The sequence below is a fragment of the Pleurodeles waltl genome, chromosome 11 (assembly GCF_031143425.1).
Source record: "Pleurodeles waltl isolate 20211129_DDA chromosome 11, aPleWal1.hap1.20221129, whole genome shotgun sequence".
Classification (NCBI taxonomy): Eukaryota; Metazoa; Chordata; class Amphibia; order Caudata; family Salamandridae; genus Pleurodeles; species Pleurodeles waltl.
In genome coordinates, this window is record NC_090450.1 from 591707706 (window position 1) to 591732682 (window position 24977).

The following is a 24977-nucleotide window of genomic DNA, read 5'->3' on the forward strand; positions in this document are numbered from 1 at the left end:
ATGTAGTATGTTGAAGTCATGTGAGTGCAACCAGGGTGTCAAAAGGGCAATGAATGGGTAAAAATGCAGCACATTTGTCACAAATGTGTTTTATTTTTATGGTATTTTATTTTGTGCATTTATCTGCCAGGTCCCGTCCCTATATTAAATTGTAGCAGTTAAGATTACCTTCCCCATTTCTGAAAACCACAGACTCTGGGCATGACTCCAAGGGCAAAGCCACGGATTGTTGCGATATGTTACCATGACGTTCCAAGTAGAAATGTAAAATAAATGTACAGCTGAATGGAATAGGATTTTTTTTATATACACCCTGGACGCAGGATGTATGTATCTACGTAGGAGTATTTTTCTATCCATGTTTTTCCCTAGGTTTCAGAACATGGATGAGAAGATGTGGTTTCTGTATCCATCTGTCTATGTTACGTTTTATGTTTTCATAATTAATGGGAGTCTTCCGTGGTACATCTTAAATGAGCGCAGTGAAATGGATTGCCTTCATGTGTTGGTAGATTGCAACTAAATATTCTCCAAACTGGTTTTGGGTATTGAAAATACCTATATTAGGATAGAGTTATTACTACCTTAGGATGTGCTATGTAGTACTGCAATACAGCTATGAGTAATATACCTCTGATGATGAGGGTGCCAAATATAAATAAATAAAATAAATATAATATCTTAAAGGAACATCAGCATTTCAGAACATCACACTTGTACGAGAAAGGGGAAGTGACTTCTGATGGCGGTGATGCCTGCAAAGTCCCAACCCTTCCAGCATTGATGCAGATATTCTGGGTGTTGAAATAGAATAATAGGATACAATGCTATGTTAAAAAATTATACTGGCTGTATACCAGTGTAACATGTGTTTTCGCCTGACCTTTGGATCACCATTTGTTTGGTGAAATAGTTTGTGTGAATATTCCACTGTTACTGAGTGTAATTGTTATTTATTTTTTAGTGTTTATTTGAGTTTAAGAGTGTGCTAGTTACCCCATAAACAAGTCAGATATGTCCCTTTATAAGATTTTGTGCATCCGCTGAGCGGTTCTAGATTGATGCAATACCGCTTGCTTCATTGGTCAAGAAAGGCACCCTTGACAAAGTTGTCAAAGTGTGCACCGACTGAGATACTGTTTGACTGGCCTATGAACATGTCTGGTGCTGAGAAGTTATTATCTGATAAGACATTTTGACAGCAGTTTGCCTTACCTTCAGCATTAGGTGCTGCAGGCCCTTCCTGGCTGGACAGCACTACCTGGACATGATCTCCAACTTGGAGATTGGGCTTGGGTCTCCTGAAAAGTAGGAGGGAATGACCTCCTGGATCCACAGCTATTACACCAAGAAGGTACACCACCGGAACACAACTGCATCCTGGAGACTGGGTGTGGGTAAAGGCCACACCAGACGTCACTGCCTTCAACCACGGTGGAGGGGACCATGCCAAGTCCTGTTGACAACAGCCACAGCAGTCAAGTGTGAGGGCATCACATCCTGGGTCCATACCTCACACACCAAGAAGGCCGCTGGACCAAAGGACGACCAGCCGCCAACAAAGTTGCCGATGAGAGTAATGCCACCTTCACCACAGCGGTACAACCTTCGTTCAACAAGCGCCACCAGTCAACACTGACGGAACTGCTCGTGCTACACTCCCACAGGAGTCGGAGAGTGTAAGTGGGTTCCCCAGTACACCAGAGCATTGTTCTTGGGCTGCTCGTGCTGCAACCCCACAGGAGTCGGAGGGTGCAAGCGGGTCCTTCAAGACACCAGGATTCTCTTTCAGAACTGCTCGTGCTACTCTCCACAGGAGTCGGAGAGTCAAGCAAGGCCACTTAAGTATTAAAGACATCAGGATATAAATGAACAGAATACTAAAAGTCCGCTAGAAAAATTTGCGCCAAGAGGTACAGATCCCAGTCCTACGGAAGCGGCTGGTCACTAGGATCAGTGCGGTTTGTAGCCCCATTGGGAGGTGCCTCTTCCAATTAGGAATACAGCAAAAATAGGACAAAAGGGCCATCCCTCTGGTCAGTGGACTATCGCACCCAACTCCCTTAGAACTGGACACTGGGATTCATCCCTTTATACTCTGCATAACTACAAGTGTCAAATAGCATTCAACGTCGCACCGAAAATATACAGAAGGAATAGACTACTCGTGTGTCACTCCTACAGGAACAAGGAGGTATCAAAGGTTACATACCAATAGAACTGGTTTAAAAGGAATGAGTACAGGGAAAAGAAAAAAAAGGAGAGAAGAAGAGAAAATATAAAGAAAGGAGAAATGAGGAGAAAAAGGGATGAGTATGGTTTGGAAGATGAACCTTATGTAGGTGATATGCAAGGAAAATTGGTAGAAAGAGTGTCAAATAAATTGAAGGAAGAAGATAGAAGGAGAAGAAAGAAGTGTAGGAGATTAGAATCCAAAGAAAGAAGAAGAGAATGTATTGAATGCATTTACAACAGAAAGAGGGAAGGGTTACACTGAAAGGGATCATGGCTCAGAACAACGAATACCATGCCTGGCCATAGATACAGAAATAAAGGCACAATGGTGTTTCAAATGCTCAAGAGGTAACGCAGACACTAGCAAACACGGAATTGATGTGGGACATAGTATTTGCAATACAACATTGAGCCTGGACTACAAAAGAAATGACACAACAGGCTTGTCCATAGGCCTGACACCTCCCAAAGGAATATTTATTATATGTGGGACATCTGCATTTTTTTAAATTGCCAGCAGGTTGGCAAGGTACCTGCTACTTAGCATTCGTGCTACCAAAAATGGCACATAGAACAGAATTACAGAAGGGGGAAAATAGAACACTTGGCGGGGTGCGCAGGAAGAGGACACCAACGTGGGGAATATAAGAAAGGAAATAGAGGATTTTAAAAAAAAAGGAAGAAGAAGGAGCTGGGAAAGTGGCAGATGGGACAGACGTCAGAGGAATGCTGGATCGAGTAGCAGCATGGTTCAGGGGTTGGGGTACCTGGTTGGTAGAGGTACTAGCGATAGGAATCGTGGCACTGATAACGATATGTGTGCTCATACCAGTTTGTCCATCCTTCCTGGCCCTACTCTTGGAAAAAAAAAAAAAAAAAAAAAAGAAACTGTCACCAGAAACACACACATTATCAAAGAAAAAGATATAAGGATGACAACAGGGACAAGCAAGAGGTATAAATGAGAGCAATACACCATGACCCTTAGATTTGTCATTGAGTATCAGAGGGCGGAATGTGGAATCGCATTTTACAGTTCCTAGGTATGCTATGCCTAGTGGCCCCTGTGATACACAATGACAATCTCTGCACAGGCCTATCATTAAGTAAAGAGGCCTACAAATGTAATTCGCTACTGCTAGGAACGCATTATGTTGCAAGGCTTGCCCTCTGAACAGACATCATGAAAGATCCTCGTCATTGCATGCTAGCTGAAGCAATCTCCCTTCTGGAAAGTACCAGTCTGAGTACGTGATGTTCTCAAGTTCTGTCACAAGATGGACCATGTGATATTAGGCACGTAGGCCACCTTGTGTAAAATCCTTTTCTATGCTTTTTGTTACTATGTATGGTATGATAGGAAAAACGACCTCAGCCATAATGGAGAAGTAGTCATGCGTCAATCATACGTCAAAGCCAAAGAACCAATAAGACGTTGAATTATGTTTGTGGTTTAATACTATAAAAGATCATGTATTACTTCCTTGTATTAGGCTGCTCGAGTGTACACTAGTACAGAGCATCCTCCATGTACATGTCTTTCTATTCTATCCCTAATAAATTCATTATGTTTATCTAGAAGAGCTGGCTAACGGTCGTTTGTATCCTGAATGGGTGCTGAATAATTAGGCTTCTACAGTTTCAGGTCTGTGCCAACCCTGAACCTGAATCTCCAGATGTAGCAGCTTCGCCCTTCTGAGCCTTTGATTTCGGACTACCAAATTGGAGCTTCTGCTGGGTTCTGTCAGTTTTGCTCATTTTTATACTAATGGCCCTATTTCTGTAGAGGGCCATGTGGGACACTGTTAATAGGGGTGTGTCACAGTACAGGTTGCATTATTGCCACACCTCCCCAGCTCAGATGATTTCACAACAGTGCTGAGCTCTGAACGAGCGGAGTGCCCCATGCCCAACACTGCACAGGACAAAAACCTGCCATAGAGATGTTAGCTACACCACTGACACTGCGAAGCATCTGTCCTCCCGTCAGAGCAAGGGCAGCTCAGCAAAGCTCAACCAAGTCTTCTTCCCCCATAGTGCCACTTGCCACTGCGACCAGGAAGCAGGGCGCCTGTGGTCCAGGCTACAAGCAGCATGCTGATCACCGGGGTACGACGGGCTCAGCTGCACTCTGGGTATGTTTAGTTGTAGGGCCTTTAGTGGATTACACTGATGATACCCAGGTGCACGTGTCTACCTGTACACTGATTGAAGCCCAGGAGAGGATTACCACGAACCACCAGGTCCCAGCCGCCCACGAGGCTCCATGGGTGCACCACGCAAAAGGACTTATTACCGTCCGCCACCAATCCAGTCACTGCCCCGTGTGAGAGTCATTAATGGCATTCAACTGCACCTGTTGAAAAGTCGGCCCTGCGATTCCAGCCGCGCATAGCGTCTGCAGGCCCTCCACTAGAGTTAATTGAGTGTGTGTGTAGGGTTCCGGGCCCCAGGTGCAGTTATCACTGTTCTAGTAGGAGCATGTGGGGTCACGTTTGCGGGCTGCCACACCCCTTCTGCAGCATTGCTGCCACTCACATCCGCTGCCCTGTCATCGCACCTCTTCTCACTAGGCATAAGCCAGGCCGCTCCAAGCGTGTTGCCCCACAGAGCCATGAAACGAGGGCAGCTGCAGCCCGGTCACGCCCCAAGGACCGTGGGAGTCTCCAGGTGTGCAGGGACTCAGCCTGTTCCCAAGTCACCCACTCCACAAAGGTGCCCAATGGCTCAATGCACAGCAAGCTCTAACACCCCCCGTCCTCCACGGCCCATCAGCTCTTCAAGTCCTGGAATGACTGGCTCCAGGAAACATCAGCCATACTGGAGGAAAAGTCACTCCCCTAAGTTGAATCGAGGGATTGTTATTCAGTAGCAGTGTTAGGTCCGCCAACACCCAGGACCCTGACGGCCTAGAGTCGCCACCGTCAGCATTTGTTCAAAGGTGCCAATCGATCGGACTGGTGCTCCGGATCACCTGCTACTCGTGAACCGCTTGTTGAAAGGGATCGACGGCTGTCAGCCTCCCCCTGGAAGACACCCAGTGTTGCACGAACATTCTCCATCACATGGGATCAGGTTTACACTGCGTTGGAGAAAACGGTGGTCTGTAAATAGAGTCTGAGTGTCAAATAGGAGGTAGGTGAAACATGAAGAACCGGTGGTTGAAGGCGTGGAAGAGGGGCTGCTCTTCATTCCGTGAAGGTGCTGAATTATGTCTTGTTTGGTCTTGCGATAGGCAGCTGCTTTAAGACGTTTACCAAAATGTTGGGATTTCACTGTGGCCTAATGGGGTGCAGTGCTTTGCAAGGAGAACGGGTTGGCTTCCATCAAGGACCGACTGAATTGGCGCTTGTCTTCCCATGTGAAGATGATGGCAAAAGGATGACGCTATTGATATGGGAAGTTGAGTGCAGAGTTTGTCAGTACTGGGCTTGAAGTCCCTGTGGCGGTGCAGGGTAGCTGGCAGCACGCCCTGGAAGAATTGAACAGTGTGGCCCCAGATGATCAAATCAGCCTTGCTCCATGAGGCCCTCAGGATGGCTTCTTTTTCAGTGAAATGTGTACTCTTGTTGGAATGTCTGGGGTACAATCCGGACACATTGATGGGGATGCTTCTGTATAAGCTCTGTCCAGCGTGGGAGGGGAAGCATCTGGATCTCCACGTATCGCATGGAGCAACTCAGCAGTGAAGGCTATTATATTAGTGCCCTCCATACCCCTCTCTATCACCCTGATTTGAATGTCGTTTGTCCTGTTTCTGTTTTCACGGCCTTCCTGTTTCATCTAAAGTTCGACCTGTAGTTCCTCCAGGGCCATGACCTTTCACCATAGTACTTCTTGATCTGATTGTGCCACAACTTTGTGTTCTACATCGTCAACATGTCCTTCCAGCTCATTGCTGTCTCATCTAATGTCCTGGATGCAGGAGTTTAAATCTGTTTTAAGGGAGCCGATTTTGGATCGGAGTTTTTGGAGATAGTGGTCCGTATAGGCCTAGGAGATGGGTACTGGCGCCTAGTCCCCGGGTGCACCGGAATGTTGAGAGTCGGAGTGTTCCATGGTCGCTTGCGATGCTTTATACCAGAGTGAGGTGACAGTATTGTCTTTGAGTGTCCCTGACACTTTTTCCTTTGGCTTACCGCGTAGCATGACAAGTGGTGATGACTAACCCAGGGGCCTACTTTGCCCAAGTCAGAGAGTGTGCAGTGTCACAAGCAGTATCAAACCCTGGGACAGTGTGTGCAGAGTAGAAGAATCAGGTTCAGGGCTGGTCAGGGTCTGCCCGGAGGCGCAAAAGAGTCCACTGCACAGTCAGTGGGGCCATATGAGTCTGTATTGGTTATTTACCGAAGAAAACAAAGTGTAAGCTGAAGATACTCCCAATATTTCATCCTTGGAGTCGCAGGATATGTGAGGGAACAGCCTGGCAGCTGCAGTGCCTAGAAGGGCTCGGGCCGGTGGAGACGCCCAGCTCTCAAATGGTAATGGTGGTTTCCAAAGTTGCGGCAGATGAATGCGCAAGGAGTAGAACCCCACAAGGGAGTCAAAGGGCCACTGTACTACAACAGCGTAGCTTAGTTCAGGGGTTAGCGGAGGCAGGAAAGACCAAGAAGGGTGCAGCTGGGTTGTCAGGTCCTTGTGCCAGTCTCACCCATACCCAGTGTCAGAGGGGGTAAGGAGCTCGAAGTAGTTCCAATGAGCGCCCATCGAGTATGGGAATGAGCTTTGGGCAAGTGCTTAGGGACAAGATGTGGTGGGGTGAAGTGCGGGGCCTTGGCGGGAGATGTCCCCGTCATAGGTGTTTGCCTGTGTGAGAGAGGCAGCCGAGATGCCAGATCTGAGGGCTTGTAGGCCCCCCAGGCCTAGAGGTTAGCTCAGCTTTAGCTTATAGATGGATGTAGGTGCTGAGCAATGCAGGCGGGCAAAAGAGTTGGGTGAAAGGAGCTGTGTGAGAAAGTAGCCTCTTTCTAGCCTTGTCACCCCCACTTTTGGCCTGTTTGTGAGTATATGTCAGGGTGTTTTCACTGTCTCACTGGGATCCTGCTAGCCAGGACCCAGTGCTCATAGTGAAAACCCTATGTTGTAAGTGTGGTTGTTATGTGTCACTGGGATCCTGCTAGCCAGGACCCCAGTGCTCATAAGTTTGTGGCCTATATGTATGTGTTCCCTGTGTGATGCCTAACTGTCTCACTGAGGCTCTGCTAGCCAGAACCTCAGTGGTTATGCTCTCTCTTTGCTTTCCAAATTGTCACTAACAGGCTAGTGACCAATTGCACCAATTCACATTGGCATACTGGAACACCCTTATAATTCCCTAGAATATGGTACTGAGGTACCCAGGGTATTGGGGTTCCAGGAGATCCCTATGGGCTGCAGCATTTCTTTTGCCACCCATAGGGAGCTCTGACAATTCTTACACAGGCCTGCCACTGCAGCCTGAGTGAAATAACGTCCACGTTATTTCACAGCCATTTACCACTGCACTTAAGTAACGTATAAGTCACCTATACGTCTAACCTTCACCTGGTGAAGGTTGGGTGCAAAGTTACTTAGTGTGTGGGCACCCTGGCACTAGCCAAGGTGCCCCCACATTGTTCAGGGCAAATTCCCTGGACTTTGTGAGTGCTGGGACACCATTTCATGCGTGCACTATACATAGGTCACTACCTATGTATAGCGTCACAATGGTAACTCCGAACATGGCCATGTAACATGTCTAAGATCATGGAATTGTCACCCCAATGCCATTCTGGCATTGGGGAGACAATTCCATGATCCCCCGAGTCTCTAGCACAGACCCGGGTACTGCTAAACTGCCTTTCCCGGGGTTTCACTGCAGCTGCTGCTGCTGCCAACCCCTCAGACAGGTTTCTGCCATCCTGGGGTCCAGCCAGGCCTGGCCCAGGAAGCCAGAACAAAGGACTTCCTCAGAGGAGGGTGTTGCACCCTCTCCCTTTGGAAAAAGGTGTCAGGGCTGGGGAGGAGTAGCCTCCCCCAGCCTCTGGAAATGCTTTGATGGGCACAGATGGTGCCCATCTCTGCATAAGCCAGTCTACACCGGTTCAGGGATCCCTCAGCCCTGCTCTGGTGCAAAACTGGACAAAGGAAAGGGGAGTGACGTCAACATGGATTAACTTTAGCAGATTATCATTCGCGCATTATTCAACAAAGCAGAGATTCAGTCATTTGTCTGCTTGCGTTCGTTTAGTGACCCCCTTAACTAACCTTGAATCCGCATTAGCATGTTGGGCTTCATGCAAAACAATTTAGCAACATCTATTTAGAAAAACGTCTGTCTATGGTCTCTATCAAAAGAAGCAGTTGGTACCTAGAAAGAAAAGGCAAACAGACAATTCAGTTTCATCATCATATAGTTACCCTCCGTAATGGGTCAGCATACAGAGTCAGTCTTTGTCCTCAGGACATCAGTTGATTCGCCATCAGCCAGGAAACACAGCAAAGTTCAGTAATACCGGGCAAAAGGTAATACCTCCCTCATAAGGAGGAAAGGTATGAATCGGGCAAGGCAAAGTAAGTGAGGATGGTTTGCAAAGTTCAAACAGCAAAGTCTTTGGGCAGAATAACCAAGTGGCTGGGCAATAGCAAAAGGCACGCAATGGCTTGTAATGGCATATAATGGCTCGGAATGGCTGATTTCTCCTTGTGTCCAAGAATTTTATATCGATCTTGTTGTACAGTCCCCTAACTTTCTATTGAACAAGTTTTGGCGCACCATCATCTCCATCCAATGGCTTACTTGTCGTTTCATTACGATTGTCACCCCATAACAGTTCTCACGTAGTTTATTGGCTCCTGTAATTGACGTCCCCAACGGGTAGAATGTCAGGTGAGGAATAAGTGACATTTGTTACTCAAGTCAGTAGTCCCATTGTTTTCCGTAGTCTAAATGACCTTGTACCTGTTGCAAATTACACTGTTGCGCTCCACAAGAATGTCTCCTTGAGCAAGTCGGGTTCTCATGAGAAGATTTACTACGGTTACACATACATCTCTAACTTCTGGAAAAGTACGGCTTCGTGTCCTTCAGCAAGTCAGCACACTGCAAGTTAAAAAAACACATTTAATATGAAACCGACTCAGGCTAACTAAGGCCTAGTGATTAATTAGCAAAACCTTAACATATACTCTTAATACTAGTACAAAATCATACATTAGTACATTAATATTTCATTATTAGTCAGTTTCATTAATCATCTTATACATTGGTGGCCACTCCCCGTGGCCACATTTCAGCACACGTTTAGTAAAAGCACATTAATACATTTTCTATGTGGCATCATTATACATTAATTCGCAAACATTTTCATGTTTATTTTGACTATAACACTACACTCCAACAGGCGCGTCTCTGGCCACCCAGGCTACAGCAACAGAGGTGGGAGATGTGCCCCACTGCTGATGAGACCGTATAGGAAGGTCCGTATTGAAGCCCGGAATGGTCTGTTATGCTGTTAACATGGTTGGGTCTCAGAATGGGCACCGGCAACCCATTTGGCATAGGCTGTGTGCCAGTGCCGATATCTCACCTCCAGGGCCTCCTTCGGTGGTACGTAAGGGCCAGGTGACACAAGCAAGGCAGCGGCAGCCGCAGTGTGGTTTGGGGGCCTGGTCGACATTTACCACTGTTCCAATGGCGGGCCTCAGTGGCAGGAAATAGCCAGGGGTGTAGATCATGGCTGCTGCAGCATTGGGGTACACAAGCTCCCACAGTCCGCCCTCAATATGTCTCTTTATGTTGTGAACAACAAAGGTGTCAGCTAGGCTGCTCGTGTGCCAAGAAGGTCTAGTGCGAGGCCTCCAGGGTCGATCGGCATCTGGGCTCTCTGGTGGCCCAGGAGATAAGCTGCTGCAGTTGGGGGCCCTCCACTAGGCCCGATGTTCAGGTCTGGAGTAATCAAACCGAGGCCCAAGAGGACCTGTTATGGTGGTGCGGAGGCAAAGTTTAAATATTGGTGGGCTGCTTCCAGGTGTCAAGGGCTTCTTACAAGCAGCCCTCCCCCCCTCTTCCCCCCCCCCACCCCCCCAGCAAGAAGAGGGTAAGGCTGGGGACTCCGGTTGAGGCTGTGATTTCTGCAGTGGCGTGGGGCATCAGGGGTCCATCGTCTACTTCCGGTTACTGCTGCTCCAGAGGAAGGTGAAAACAAAGTGGCAGCTCAGCAGTGTCTGCCTCAGGAAATCCGGGCCACTATTACCGGTGCCCTCTGCGCATGGTTGCCAAAAGGGGTGTTTGGTGGCTGTCTCCTCTCCTTCCACCCCGCTGGGGAGGTCCTAGTATTGTGGATGCTGCTAGATGGCCTGCAAGGGTGTAGGAGGCTGGACTGGCTTGTAGTGAGTACCTAGGGGTACTTGCACCAGGCCCAGTTATCCCTTATTAGTGTATAGGGTGTCTAGCAGCATAGGCTGATAGATAATGGTAGCTTAGCAGAGCAGCTTAGGCTGAACTAGGAGACGAGTGAAGCTCCTACAGTACCACTAGTGTCATATGCACAATATCATAAGAAAACACAATACACAGATATACTAAAAATAAAGGTACTTTATTTTTATGACAATATGCCAAAAGTATCTCAGTGAGTACCCTCAGTATGAGGATAGCAAATATACACAAGATATATGTACACAATACCAAAATATGCAGTAATAGTATTAGAAAACAGTGCAAACAATGTATAGTTACAATAGGATGCAATGGGGACACATAGGGATAGGGGCAACACAAACCATATACTCCAAAAGTGGAATGCGAACCACGAATGGACCCCAAACCTATGTGACCTTGTAGAGGGTCGCTGGGACTATTAGAAAATAGTAAGGGTTAGAAAAATAGCCCACCCCAAGACCCTGAAAAGTGAGTGCAAAGTGCACTAAAGTTCCCCAAAGGACATAGAAGTCGTGATAGGGGAATTCTGCAGGAAAGACACAAACCAACAATGCAACAACAATGGATTTCCAGTCGAGGGTACCTGTGGAACAAGGGGACCAAGTCCAAAAGTCACAAGCAAGTCGGAGATGGGCAGATACCCAGGAAATGCCAGCTGTGGGTGCAAAGAAGCTGTTACTGGACAGTAGAAGCTTAGGTTTCTGCAGGAACGACGAGGGCTAGAGACTTCCCCTTTGGAGGACGGATCCCTCACGCCATGGAGAGTCCTGCAGAAGTGTTTTCCCGCCGAAAGACCGCCAACAAGCCCTTCTAGCTGAAAATCGTGCGGTTAGTGTTTTTGGATGCTGCGGTGGCCCAGGAAGGACCAGGATGTCGCCAATTGCGTCAGGGGACAGAGGGGGCGTCGAGCAAGACAAGGAGCCCTCTCAGCAGCAGGCAGCACCCGGAGAAGTGCCAGAAACAGGCACTACGAGGATGCGTGAAACGGTGCTCACCCGAAGTCGCACAAAGGAGTCCCACGTCGCCGGAGAACAACTTAGGAGGTCGTGCAATGCAGGTTAGAGTGCCGTGGACCCAGGCTGGACTGTGCACAAAGGATTTCCGCTGGAAGTGCACGGAGGCCGGAGTAGCTGCAAAAGTCGCGGTTCCCAGCAATGCAGTCTGGCGTGGGGAGGCAAGGACTTACCTCCACCAAACTTGGACTGAAGAGTCACTGGACTGTGGGAGTCACTTGGACAGAGTTGCTGGATTCAAGGGACCTCGCTCGTCGTGCTGAGAGGAGACCCAAGGTACCGGTGATGCAGTTCTTTGGTGCCTGCGGTTGCAGGGGGACGATTCCGTCGACCCACGGGAGATTTCTTTGGAGCTTCTAGTGCAGAGAGGAGGCAGACTACCCCCACAGCATGCACCACCAGGAAAACAGTCGAGAAGGCGGCAGGATCAGCGTTACAGAGTTGCAGTAGTCGTCTTCGCTACTATGTTGCAGTTTTGCAGGCTTCCAGCGCGGTCAGCAGTCGATTCCTTGGCAGAAGGTGAAGAGAGAGATGCAGAGGAACTCGGATGAGCTCTTGCATTCGTTATCTAAGGAATCCCAAGAGACAGAGACCCTAAATAGCCAGAAAAGAGGGTTTGGCTACCTAGGAGAGAGGATAGGCTAGCAACACCTGAAGGAGCCTATCAGAAGGAGTCTCTGACGTCACCTGATGGCACTGGCCACTCAGAGCAGTCCAGTGTGCCAGCAGCACCTCTGTTTCCAAGATGGCAGAGGTCTGGAGCACACTGGAGGAGCTCTGGGCACCTCCCAGGGGAGGTACAGGTCAGGGGAGTGGTCACTCCCCTTCCCTTTGTCCAGTTTCGCGCCAGAGCAGGGCTAAGGGGTCCCTGAACCGGTGTAGATTGGCTTATGCAGAAATGGGCACCATGTGTGCCCATGAAAGCATTTCCAGAGGCTGGGGGAGGCTACTCCTCCCCTGCCTTCACACCATTTTCCAAAGGGAGAGGGTGTAACACCCTCTCTCAGAGGAAGTCCTTTGTTCTGCCATCCTGGGCCAGGCCTGGCTGGACCTCAGGAGGGCAGAAGCCTGTCTGAGGGGTTGGCAGCAGCGAAACCCCGGGAAAGGCAGTTTGGCAGTACCAGGGTCTGTGCTACAGAACACTGGGATCATGGGATTGTGCCAACTATGCCAGGATGGTATAGAGGGGGCAATTCCATGATCATAGACATGTTACATGGTCATATTCGGAGTTACCATTGTGAAGCTACATATAGGTAGTGACCTATATGTAGTGCACGCGTGTAATGGTGTCCCCGCACTCACAAAGTCCGGGGAATTGGCCCTGAACAATGTGGGGGCACCTTGGCTAGTGCCAGGGTGCCCACACATTAAGTAACTTAGCACCCAACCTTTACCAGGTAAAGGTTAGACATATAGGTGACTTATAAGTTACTTAAGTGCAGTGTAAAATGGCTGTGAAATAACGTGGATGTTATTTCACTCAGGCTGCAGTGGCAGGCCTGTGTAAGAATTGTCAGAGCTCCCTATGGGTGGCAAAAGAAATGCTGCAGCCCATAGGGATCTCCTGGAACCCCAATACCCTGGGTACCTCAGTACCATATACTAGGGAATTATAAGGGTGTTCCAGTAAGCCAATGTAAATTGGTAAAATTGGTCACTAGCCTGTTAGTGACAATTTGTAAAGAGAGAGCATAACCACTGAGGTTCTGGTTAGCAGAGCCTCAGTGAGACAGTTAGGCATCACACAGGGAACACATACCTATAGGTCACAAACTTATGAGCACTGGGGTCCTGACTAGCAGGGTCCCAGTGACACATAACAAACATACTGAAAACATAGGGTTTTCACTATGAGCACTGGGCCCTGGCAAGCAGGATACCAGTGAGACAGTGAAAACACCCTGACATACACTCACAAACAGGCCCAAAGTGGGGGTAACAAGGCTAGAAAGAGTCTACTTTCTCACAAAGGGTCTGAAGCAGAGACAAAACACATAGCACTTCACGCTTGGCCTGGCCGGCCTTTTTCTTTTCATGACAAATGCTTGCAATAAAACAGAGATAATCATGGCACCAGCCCACCAAGACCAGACCTATTGGCTTCGGCAGTGCTTGTTCCAGCTTGGTTCTGGGCAAGTTCACTCACCTCTCGCGCAGCCCTGTAATAATGGTAATTGAGTATTCTCCTTGGGGGTGGAACAGTATATATAGACTTGAGTGTCCTTTTCTGTACTTTAAACATTTGAATTAAGAAAGGCCTTAAGATCCACCTCCTAAAAGAATAAAGGTATCCATCGTTTATTTAGTGTACAGTGCTCAACCCAATGAACCTGAAAAATCCTTATGAGAACTGCAAAAATAGTGGGATTGTGGATACTTTTCATTTTCTGGGTTTGGTTGATCACAGTTTTGGAGCATAAGTCAAACAATGGGTGTTGTCCAACCAGCGTCATATGAATGTCAAGTAACCATGGTGCCCATCGGTGTTCTTCTAATTTATTCGTCAGAGAAAGAGTGAAAAATATCCGTACTCCCACTACTTACTCTTTGTGCAATGTTATTTATAAGAAAAGAATGTCAATTGTGAAAGTGATGTGCTAGCACAGAGAAGGCTTTTCAGCAATACGAGTGCAAGGTGATTCATAGTAGAACAAAATAACCAGTTAATGAAAAATGTAATTTTAACTCTGCCAATCAATGCTTAGGTGTGAGGAATACTGTGCACTATCACCTAATTTCTTGAAATGAGCTTAAAGGTGGATACCCTTTAAGCTAAAGATGATGAAGCTGCATCATGTTAGTGAGGTGTGGTGGTGAGTGCCTCTCCGAGTCTTTCTTGGTTCAATGACACTCGAATAGTATTTTGCTTTCATTACTCACTTGGTTGATGCCATCGGAAATCATGTAATTTCTTATTAATTATTATTCAGATAGCGGCAAAATTGGATGTTTTGAAGTGTATTGATAAAAGTTTAGTTGGCATAAAAAACCATCAGTATGAGATGCCCAATTTGCGTTTTGTCTTCTCTACTTTGGTCTTTCAGTTATTACAAAAATACCAATATGCCGGAAATGCTTGCAGACCTTTAGATTCATGGATTGCTGTTTACTTTAGTCCACGCCCACTTTTTACTCCGCTTTCCACCTGTGCTTTAATGCTTCAAAGTATTGGAGGCAGTATAAACCATGTCATGAACGTTCTCTGTTGACCTGCTATTTCCTTTTATATTGGTTTCAAGTAGAATGAAAAATACGAAAAATTCGAACTTTTTTTCAAACTAGTTAAAAGCCTACATGATTTGACACTCTTTTCTTTACTTTAGCGTGTAGTTGTAAACCAACTAATATCATGAAATAAGGATGGCCTGGAAGAATGATATTCCACCTCTGTGTTTGACCCCAGCACCTGAACTCTTGGAAGATGTACTTCGAGATCAGCTAGGCCCTTTGCCTTTCATGGCCTCAATAAACAAAATGAAGAAAGATCTTTCTGGATATTACTTACCAACTGAAAACTTCGAGGAAGTACTGGAGAGAAGGCAGGCAGCAAATGCCAAGGAAAGGGAGAGGGTAAGGCCATGACAACTAAGTAAAACCTATCCAATCTGTCTTTATATTTTTCAAATGTTTTCATATTTACTGTATGTTTTTGTACACTATGTTTTTAAATTGTAATGTAATGATTTAGGAAGATTAAGTTATGAGAGCTCATCAGCAGTAGAAGGGAATGTGTAAAACCTCTTGAGGTTGATTCTCTATATAGGATTTCACTAATTTTAGAGATTGGCCATTGTTGAACGGCATTAATTGTAATCTGCAAACATAGGTGTTAACCAAAAGGTTTTATTTACTCTTTTATTTTGATTTATTAATTAAAAGGAACTTATGGTCTTTTGTGGACTATATCTAGACTACACAACCATTGCACATTCAAATTTCTGATTTCCAAGAATCCTGCTCTTGAAAGTATGATTGTATGTATGAATGTGCATTTTATAGTCTTTTGCAGGCTGCATGTTAAAATTTCGCCCTCCCTCCGAAACTGATTTAGTTCAGATGAGTGTATTTTTATGAGGATGTACAATAATCCTGTAGCTTGAGTCAGCAGCAGTGACTGGTAAAAGGGTTACTGCAACTCCTCAACGGCAATTACCTTTCGATTGTTAGGCACGTGTGGTCTCTTTAGGAGTCAGTCGTAGGTGCACGTGTATAGGATTTTGCCAGGCTCCATCATGGTCATCAAGAGAAGATGGGTTGATGGAGACTTGACCACTACACAAAAAATCACAAAAGTATTGATCCACTTGAGTGTTGGGTGCCTGGCATCGTGACCTTAAGGTTTATGTTCAATGTGAAAGTTCCAGCTGCCAGCAAGCATCCTTATTCTCTCTCTGCATTCAGGAGAATCCTAAGACAGGTGGAAAAATAACACCAGTATCTCAAGTAATGGGTGGTGGGAATCTACACAATATGCCTGTGAATGTGACTCTAACAATTAGTACTACTTCCCAGGAGAGCTGTAAGTACTTAGTTCACAAGTGTAATTAGTTTACACAAGGAATCTCCTTTTTTTCACAGGACATTTGTCAACTCTTGTAGTAGGGTGGCTGAGTCAAGTGACCGGCCGGTGGTTGGGTTATGCACCCAAAGAGCATCTTGGGCACAGCCGAAGATTGAACCCGGGAAATTTGGGTGCTTGAGTGTTGGCAGCTTCAGTGATGTCCTTGATGATGACACTGATAATATAAAATGCCACTTATATCTTGTGTGCTGTCATTCATGAAGTCCCAGGCTATGAGCAATGCTTTTGGTAGAAATATAGCTGCATAGCTCACCTTGTAAGTTCAGTCGATATACGGTTTTGAATCCAAACCATAATATCCCTTCAAGTTAAGGGTGATGGAAGAATACGGAAATCTATTTAAAACACAGATATCCAATGTATGCCCTTTTACAGCAACTTCTTGGCTTTGGGTATTACTGTGAATTAAATAATGCTCTTCTTACTACTTATGTTGGAATGTGGCTTGCTACCTTGTGTGAGGTCAGTGGTACTATGGTCAATTTTCCGTGGGTTTATTTCTGTTGGATTCTCTTAATCTTAAATGTATTGTTTAATTTTCCTTAAAATGTTTTCAGCTGTAGTGTTGGTCAAAGTATTTATATCAGTGGACTTATTATTACTTCTTTCTTAATGCATGGTACTACCTGCATGTTATGATCACCCTTAAATTCATAATGTACTGCTTTGGAATGATAATAACACCCATGAAATGTGGCAGTGGCCTCATGAAATATGGGTTGTTTCCCAACTTTAAAAGAATAAGGAAAATTGTTGTTTTTGTTATTTCACTATAATGATACATTTGAGTGTTTCTGTGCAAGATTTTAATGGCTCTACTGGCTTGAGACTTAAGGAGGCTAATATGACTGTTTAAGTATTTATAGGAATATTAGATGAAGGTACTCCTCAATACATTTGCCTAGCTGTGTGAAATTGTCCCACCTGGACTATTCTGTCTTCATAGTGAATCTAAACTGCACATGACAGCAGTTGAAGTCCTCGGCTACAGTGATTAGCTAGTTTGGGAGTACTACAGAAATTGATGTATGGGGTGCAATACCAAGAGCCACTAATTGGAGCATGCCTACATTCCCTCTACTTGACTCATATATTTTATCAGGAGACCCATACTGAGAGCACAGGTTTCTCCATGCCACTGTTGGAGTCTTTTGGGTATATGGGCAATCTTTAGTTAAAGAAATAAACATTTCCTTCTAGATTGTCCTGAAGCAGAGTACTTTGTAATTGATTTTAGACATTGCAGTATACCATCTTCTGATACATTTTTTTATTTTATTTTTTTATTTATTTATTTAGACAAAAGTATGTGTCCATATTCGTTCTGTGCTGGGGCGAAGAAGTGAAACCAAAGCTATATGGATTAACCTGAACAGCAGAATGGTCATCAAATACTACTGTTGAAAGATTTTTGTTAGGCAAGGGAGGAAAGATGGTTTGTGATTTTGTACTTGACCGAGCAGCTGCCATCTTTGGTTTGGTATAGCAAAGATATACTGTTTATCTCAGACCTTTGCAGGTAGCCCAATTTGGAATACTTACTTTACAGGGTGATCCCAGTTTAGAGATTTTGAAATGTTACACTTAGCTCACTTTGAAATGTTTTTTTTTTTGTTTTTTTTGCAGTTTGTTTAGCTCTTTGAATATCCGTTATTGTTGTAGGTTTGAGGTCAAGTTCACTGTCAGATCATGAAAATACCACAATAAAGGCATGGAAATAACTAGCCACTAATGAGGTGTTAAAACAATAATGTCTATTGTACTTTTGAAGGGCGGGGATTTGTTCATCAACAGTAGAGCATTTTTTTATTCATATGTGTAATGTCGTAGTTTTACAAATGTTAATTAACATCTGAAAATTGGAGAATATTTTTTATTTTCATTTATTTTCTAGATCAGAAATATAAACAGTGGTTTTTCAAAACTGAAGACACTTGTACCACTGATCCCTAAAGATCGAAAACCCAGCAAAGTGGACACACTGAAGGCCGCATCCGAGTACATTCGCCTTTTGAATGAAATTCTTGAAGAAACTGGAGGCATTGAGGTAGAGAAATGTCGGCTAAACATTAAAATTGTGTTGATTCATAAGTAATTGTTTGACCCTAGTTCGCATGTAATAGAAAACTGGTGAATGGCAGAAACAATAAGTCTTTGACAGCTTGTCATATAAATTTCAGCAGCATGGTTTGTTGGGTCAAATGGGCACAGACAGACCACACCACTGACCCTCTTGTGTGTGAAAAAGGCCACTTTATTGAAACAGGTGTGCATCACAAAAACATTCTAGGCTTACTGCTTAACAGTGAACATAACTAAACGTGCTTCCTGTGATGTAACCTTAAGTTCTGCTTTCTTTTTCTTGTGAACTTGCTCAGACCCTCCCTTACAGCCTGGTTCACCCATGTCAAGCTCAATAACCTTATGTAAAGCCCTGCAGACTTTAGGGCCGACCGAATCCCAAGAAATGCAGTAGGTGCAGTACTTCAAACCTGTCCCGGACAAAAATTCTCTGATCTCCAACAGGTATGATCTCATACCAAACCTGGATAAATGCACTCCACTTCCCAAAAAATTCAGCTGCCTCAAAAAGCAAGTCTGGATGTGCTATACAACCTATTCCTATATGCCAACAAAGGCCCCCCATCTCCCTATTAATGTTTCTTCTAGCTTTGTCTATGGCTGATGGCTTGTGAGCACCCCTCCATTGTCTCCTGGGTATAAATTCAGTCCTCATAGGAAAGCAACTATACCACTGTTCCTTACCCTCCCTCAAGTCCTTTTTCATGTCACACAGCAGGGACAGGCCCTTCTGCAACACCAAATCATTCTCTCCTATGGGTATCATTAATATGCCAGGGCACACTTACCTTCTTCAACTTATTCAATGTAAACAACAGTTCCTGCCCCCCCATACCCCATTACCATTCTAGAACAGTAAAGATCTCTTGTGAAACCCCAAGTTAACACCCCGTCATTTGCCCCATGCAGCCCATTTGATGAATAAATGTCCAATAATCCACACATTAAGTGTGACCAACAGTGGGACTGGCACTGAACCTACAAGAGAAAAGGCAGAACGCTATGTGAAGGCTTAACCTACTCTATATCCTAAATTCCTAGCTTGAAATGCCGCTGAAATTGATCGAAAGACCACCTGCCCAACTCCTTTATGCCCTCCTGTGACCAAACCCTCCTCCCAGGGGCTACCTGATCCTGAGGAATGCGTGTAGTAATCTTTTGCTTTTCGAAAAATCGCTAGTAACTAAAAAGAAGTGACTCAGTCACTGTCTGCATGTTTAAAAGCCAAACCATCTGCTAGAGGGCTAAGTCGCCTAACCTGCCTATCCCACACTATCAGGCAAACCTCCTGCCTGTGCTGTGCTGGGAGTAGCACATTCGCACCCAGTGACCTTTGGTCCTTCTTGGAACTACACAAATAAATTGCTACACCCTGAGGCTGCAAGATTGCATCTTCCCAGAGCAACCCCTAATTGTTTTGCCCCTAGAAGCTCAGATACTCTAAAGGCTCCAAAAAACATCCAAGACATGAACATGGAGAACAGAACTACCTCCAAATGGCGATGAGCAAACCCTTTTGCAAAGAATCTACCACTCCCCACGGTAGTTCCAATGTCAAAGGCTTCCTCAATGACCCTGACCGTCCTTGTTTCCTGGCACATCCTTCCAATATCCTTTTTCCTGATTCCCCTTCGGTGGGCACATAGCCACTTATAAGTTTGCCCAGAAAGGCAATAACTGCCAATTTACCTGCTATCGTCCCCCTGAAGAGACCTGTTCAATAAACTGTAGCACATCTTCCACTCTTTCCAAATCTGATCCAAGCCCCTGAGTTGAGGAAGTCTATCCAGGTTTGCGCTCAAGTCCTTCTAGTGGATCCTGCCAGGGACCCTACCACCAACTGCAGCATCCTTTCTCTCCTATTTTCCGAAACTTTACTGGCATTTGGGGCCGGTGCCTGTCCACCTCCGTGGTGATTCTATGGAACCTCTCACACTGTGAACGAGACAAGGAATCCACAGTGTCATTGCCCACTTCTGGTACATGTTAGGCCTCAAAAATGTCATGCCGCAAGCATTCCTGCACAAATACTCTGAGTACTGACTGCCTATTAATCACTTGCACCACTCTAAATAAGACTTTCTTGTGTTGCAGTAAGTGACTCCATATCTTGACCGCCACCACCAAAAGAGAGGGTTCCAAAAAGGCAGTGCTGCGGCCCTCTTCTTTCCACTCATCGGGCCATTCCTCTGCTTACCAGGTACCCTGTCAGTTTATCCCAAACCATTCCCCACTGGAGGCATCAGAATATATCTGCACATCCACTCCATCTCCAAAGGGGTACGTATGGTAATGTCAATAATAGAGTCCAAAAAGATGCTCCACATGCTCAAATCTTCCTTCACTCCTGCAGACAATCGTAGGTGATGATGGGGCATGAAGAGACCTGGCAAGGCCAAACATAGACAAAAAGTTCTGCCAGTCCTGACTACTCTGCAAGTGAAATTAAGATGATCTAAAAGCACTTGTACTTCCCTTACGGTGACCTCAGGTTTAGCAAGCATAACATCCCATAACCGCTGCCTACCCACTTTTTTCTTCAGGGGAAAGTGAGCTTCTGTGGTCACTGAATCCTGCTCATTTCCCAAAAAGAAAATAGTCTCACTTGGACACACCATTGTTTGGGCACTAATTGTAGCCCCACGTCCTCCATGAGCTCATGAAAACTTACCGGTAACTTCTGGCAGCCTGCGGAACCAGAGTTTGTGACAAAGAAAAAGTTGTCAAAATAATGAGTCACCCCTTCGTGGCCTGTTCATCATGTGAATAACCATTGAAGGAAAGAGCGGAAGCGCTCAAAAAGTGCATGTGATGGAGAGCAACCCTTAGCCAGTGCCTTAGCCACATACCATTGCCCCCCAAAGTGGATTCCAAGAAGGTGGAAGCCATCCTGCACTCAGCCATTTGTGTGCCTTGATCCACCAACTCTATCGACACGTCAACAGATGAATAGGAGACTGAAGCAACTTCCCGGTCAATAAAATAATTGACAGATAGTCTTGCCGGCCACGGAAAATGCTGTATGAGCCTGTATTGTCGCAGCTCCTTCTTTGGAACCACCCCTATCAGGGACATAATCAAATCTTCCATTGACCAGTCATCAAAGGGACCTGCTATCCTTCCCTCCCTAACATCTTTGTGAAGCTTCTCTTGCACCACCTCTGGATGCGTTTTGGCTGACTTGAGATTTGCCGCCCCCTCCTTACTCTGGGCCCCTCATAACCTAATCTAAAACCCTGTATGAAACCATTTAACAAGGTAGTAGCATTGACTGTCCTGGGGTAAAACTGTAACCAGTAAGACATTCTCTCCTGCTCAACCTGCGTACAAGCCTTTTCCCCTAACCCTGTGTCCTTCTGGACTGCCCATGAAGCTTCCCTGTGTGGCATGAGGCAACCCCCAACTTCCTGACTGTTGTTGCCAGTGACCAGAGCTATTCCGTGCCTGATCGCCCTGTGATCCCCCAGTGTTGTCTTAACATTGCACCGGAGCATGTTTTCCTGCACATTTTGATCACTTTTGCTTAAATGTGCAGTATTCCTGATGCAAAATCCTTTTATTGAAATCTTAGCGGGACCAAAAAGCTCCTCCATGACTTGCCTGTGGACCCCACCCCTTCCCAGGTGGGACTTGAGTGAAAGTGCTGGTATACAGTTGGCAACCTGCTGGTTATGAACACTGTCTTACTGAATTTTGCAGGGCAAATTGTTTTTTGCTGCAAATCTGTCTATTTCCCTGCCATTTAGCCTCTGGGTCCACAGCCTACCTTGCTCTGAATTCATCATCATATTGAGCTCAAGCATTATGTCACAAGCAGGTGTGTGACTTCCGAATACCATCCATATAATTGAATAAGGCCACACTCCTCTCTGAATATTTCTCAGTAAACGCTGGTGTAGATCAGAAAAGCCATCCTCCAATTTTCAGTGGTCACTGGCACCGTGGGCATTTGGCCAGCACATATTCCACTTCCTTCAAGCCTTCTTTATCTCTCAGTACCCTACGCAATAACATACTCTCCCCTCCATATCATCTCCTTAGTAGCTAACATCAGGTGAGCTCCCAGGGGTTTGGTCACCACCGTGTAAGGGAGCTTTTTCACTTTCAGCTCCTTACTGTCTTGGACTGTCCCCTGAAGTCCCTGACTGTCATTTGTGTTGTCACTCACCTCATTTTTCTGAGCAGAGACCCCTCCTTCCTCTGTGGCCTTGTCTTCAATCCCCACCCGTGCATCCTTCACATACCTGATTTTCAGGAGCTGCATTTCATCCAGACCTCCCCCAAACCTTTGTCCAGCCCCTGAGAAACCAAACTAGGTCTGCTGCGACTCACCTGTTATCTCACCTGGCATGAAGGTTGGTGCCCGGTCCAGAGCTTGCCGCCTTACCAGTGCAACATTCCTTACCGTAGTGCCCACTGTCTGCGTCCTTGCCTGTGGTCTTCCCTGAAAAATATTGCTGCAAGAGCAATTAGACTGCCCCTCTTTTGCATCTTGCACCCCGAAATTGCCCTGTCCCACACCACTCGGACCAGCTATGTCCACAATCTCTCCTTCAAGGCTGTCTCTGTCATAGTCAAGCTCCACATCATCCACCCAGCTCTTTCACCAGCTTCCTGCTGCCAGCCACATCTTGTGGCACTGCCAGACCCACCACGGGGTCAGTTACCAAACCGTCTTGAGTCCTCACCTCGTGGCTCCTCAAACCCCACCATGGAGTTAACCACCAACCGAACTTGTGGGGCCGTACCATACCCACTCAGGCCATCCCCATGTGCTGATTGTAATGTTCAATCATTCTACCTGTGGAAGACGCTCTAGATGGTTCTCCTGTTTCCCCCTGCTGATGCCACTCCAAACTTTTGTGGGGTGCACACTGCTGGATCCCACAACGCTGTTCAGCCAACTGCTCTGTGCCATGCAGTCTCTTCCCCTCAGGGTTCGTGAGCAGCCCTGTGTTCTCCCATGTCCGCCACACTTGTAAGAGATAGGGTGAGTCCAGTGTCATCGCCCTCTCTCCCCTGGCCCCATTGCTCCCTGTTCCACCTTACCTGTGTGGCCAATATGATATGAATGCTGTGGAATTACTGAACCTTTCTTGCACGAGTAAACCTTTGGTTTAAACCCGTCGCCCCCCAACAAGGCTCAGCTTACCTGCTGCTTCACTTAAATCCAGGTTTGATATAGCTGGTCATGACAAAGTGCCCACAGCCAAATGCCCAACGTTCTCCCTATCCGCTGGCACCGATGTACTGTGGCTCCAGAAAGACTCTTGACACTCATTCGCTTCCCCCCCCCCTTCCCTTTCCCCCTCCCTCAACACCACCACCACCACCACTACTGGCCTCCCCTCACTTTTCATACCAGAAGCCTGTACCTTTTCAATGTGCCTGTAATGCTTGTGGGGCTCTTTCCAACCATCCCCATTTGCTGAGGGATATCTTGTGGTTGGCTGATTCATCATTGTAGGAGGCTGGACTGGCTTGTAGTGAGTACCAAGGGGTACTTGCACCTTGCACCAGGCCCAGTTATCCCTTATTAGTGTATAGGATGTCTAGCAGCTTAGGCTGATAGATAATGGTAGCTTAGCAGAGCAGCTTAGGCTGAACTAGGAGACGTGTGAAGCTACTACACTACCACTTAGTGTCATATGCACAATATCATAAGAAAACACAATACACAGTTATACTAAAAATAAAGGTACTTTATTTTTATGACAATATGCCAAAGTATCTTAGAGTGTACCCTCAGTGAGAGGATAGGAAATATACACAAGATATATATACACAATAGCAAAAATATGCAGTATAGTCTTAGAAAACAGTGCAAACAATGTATAGTTACAATAGGATGCAATGGGGAAACATAGGGATAGGGGCAACACAAACCATATACTCCAAAAGTGGAATGTGAACCACGAATGGACCCCAAACCTATGTGACCTTGTAGAGGGTCGCTGGGACTATTAGAAAATAGTGAGAGTTAGAAAAATAACCCTCCCCAAGACCCTGAAAAGTGAGTGCAAAGTGCACCAAAGTTCCCCTAAGGACAAAATAGTCGTGTTAGAGGGAAAATGCAAGGAAAACACAAATCAGCAATGCAACAACGATGGATTCCTGACTGAGGGTACCTGTGGAACAAGGGGACCAAGTCCAAAAGTCACAAGCAACTCGGAGATGGGCAGATGCCCAAGAAATGCCAGCGGTTGGTGCAAAGAAGCTCTTACTAGGCTGAAGAACTGTGAATACTGCAGGAACGACAAGGGCTAGAGACTTCCCCTTTGGAGGATGGATCCCCCACGCCTTGGAGAGTCGTGCAGAAGTGTTTTCCCGCCGGATGGACGCCAACAAGCCTTGCTACACGTAAATCGTGCGTTTGGCGTTTTTGGACGCTGCTGGGGCCCAGGAGGGACCAGGAGGTCGCAAATTGGACCTACAGAGAGAGGGGACGTCGAGCAAGACAAAGAGCCCTCACTGAAGCAGGTAGCACCCGGAGAAGTGCCAGAAACAGGCACTACGAGGATGCGTGAAACGGTGCTCGCCGAAGTTGCACAAAGGAGTCCCACGGCGCCGGAGACCAACTTAGAAAGTCGTGCAATGCAGGTTAGAGTGCCGTGGACCCAGGCTTGGCTGTGCACGAAGGATTTCCGCCGGAAGTGCACAG

At 46.2% G+C, this 24977-nt stretch overlaps 1 protein-coding gene across 2 annotated transcripts in view; it reads left to right on the forward strand.

Annotated features, from left to right (window-relative positions):
* The window catches only part of FIGLA (folliculogenesis specific bHLH transcription factor), a 166956-nt gene that overhangs the window by 49406 nt on the left and 92573 nt on the right, over positions 1–24977 (forward strand). For both annotated transcript variants that reach the window (XM_069215458.1, XM_069215459.1), the window contains exons 2-3: positions 14976–15222; positions 18129–18281. In XM_069215458.1, the coding sequence (XP_069071559.1) occupies positions 15013–15222; positions 18129–18281 (363 nt within the window). In that variant the 5' untranslated portion in view covers positions 14976–15012. The remainder of the gene's footprint in view (positions 1–14975; positions 15223–18128; positions 18282–24977) is intronic.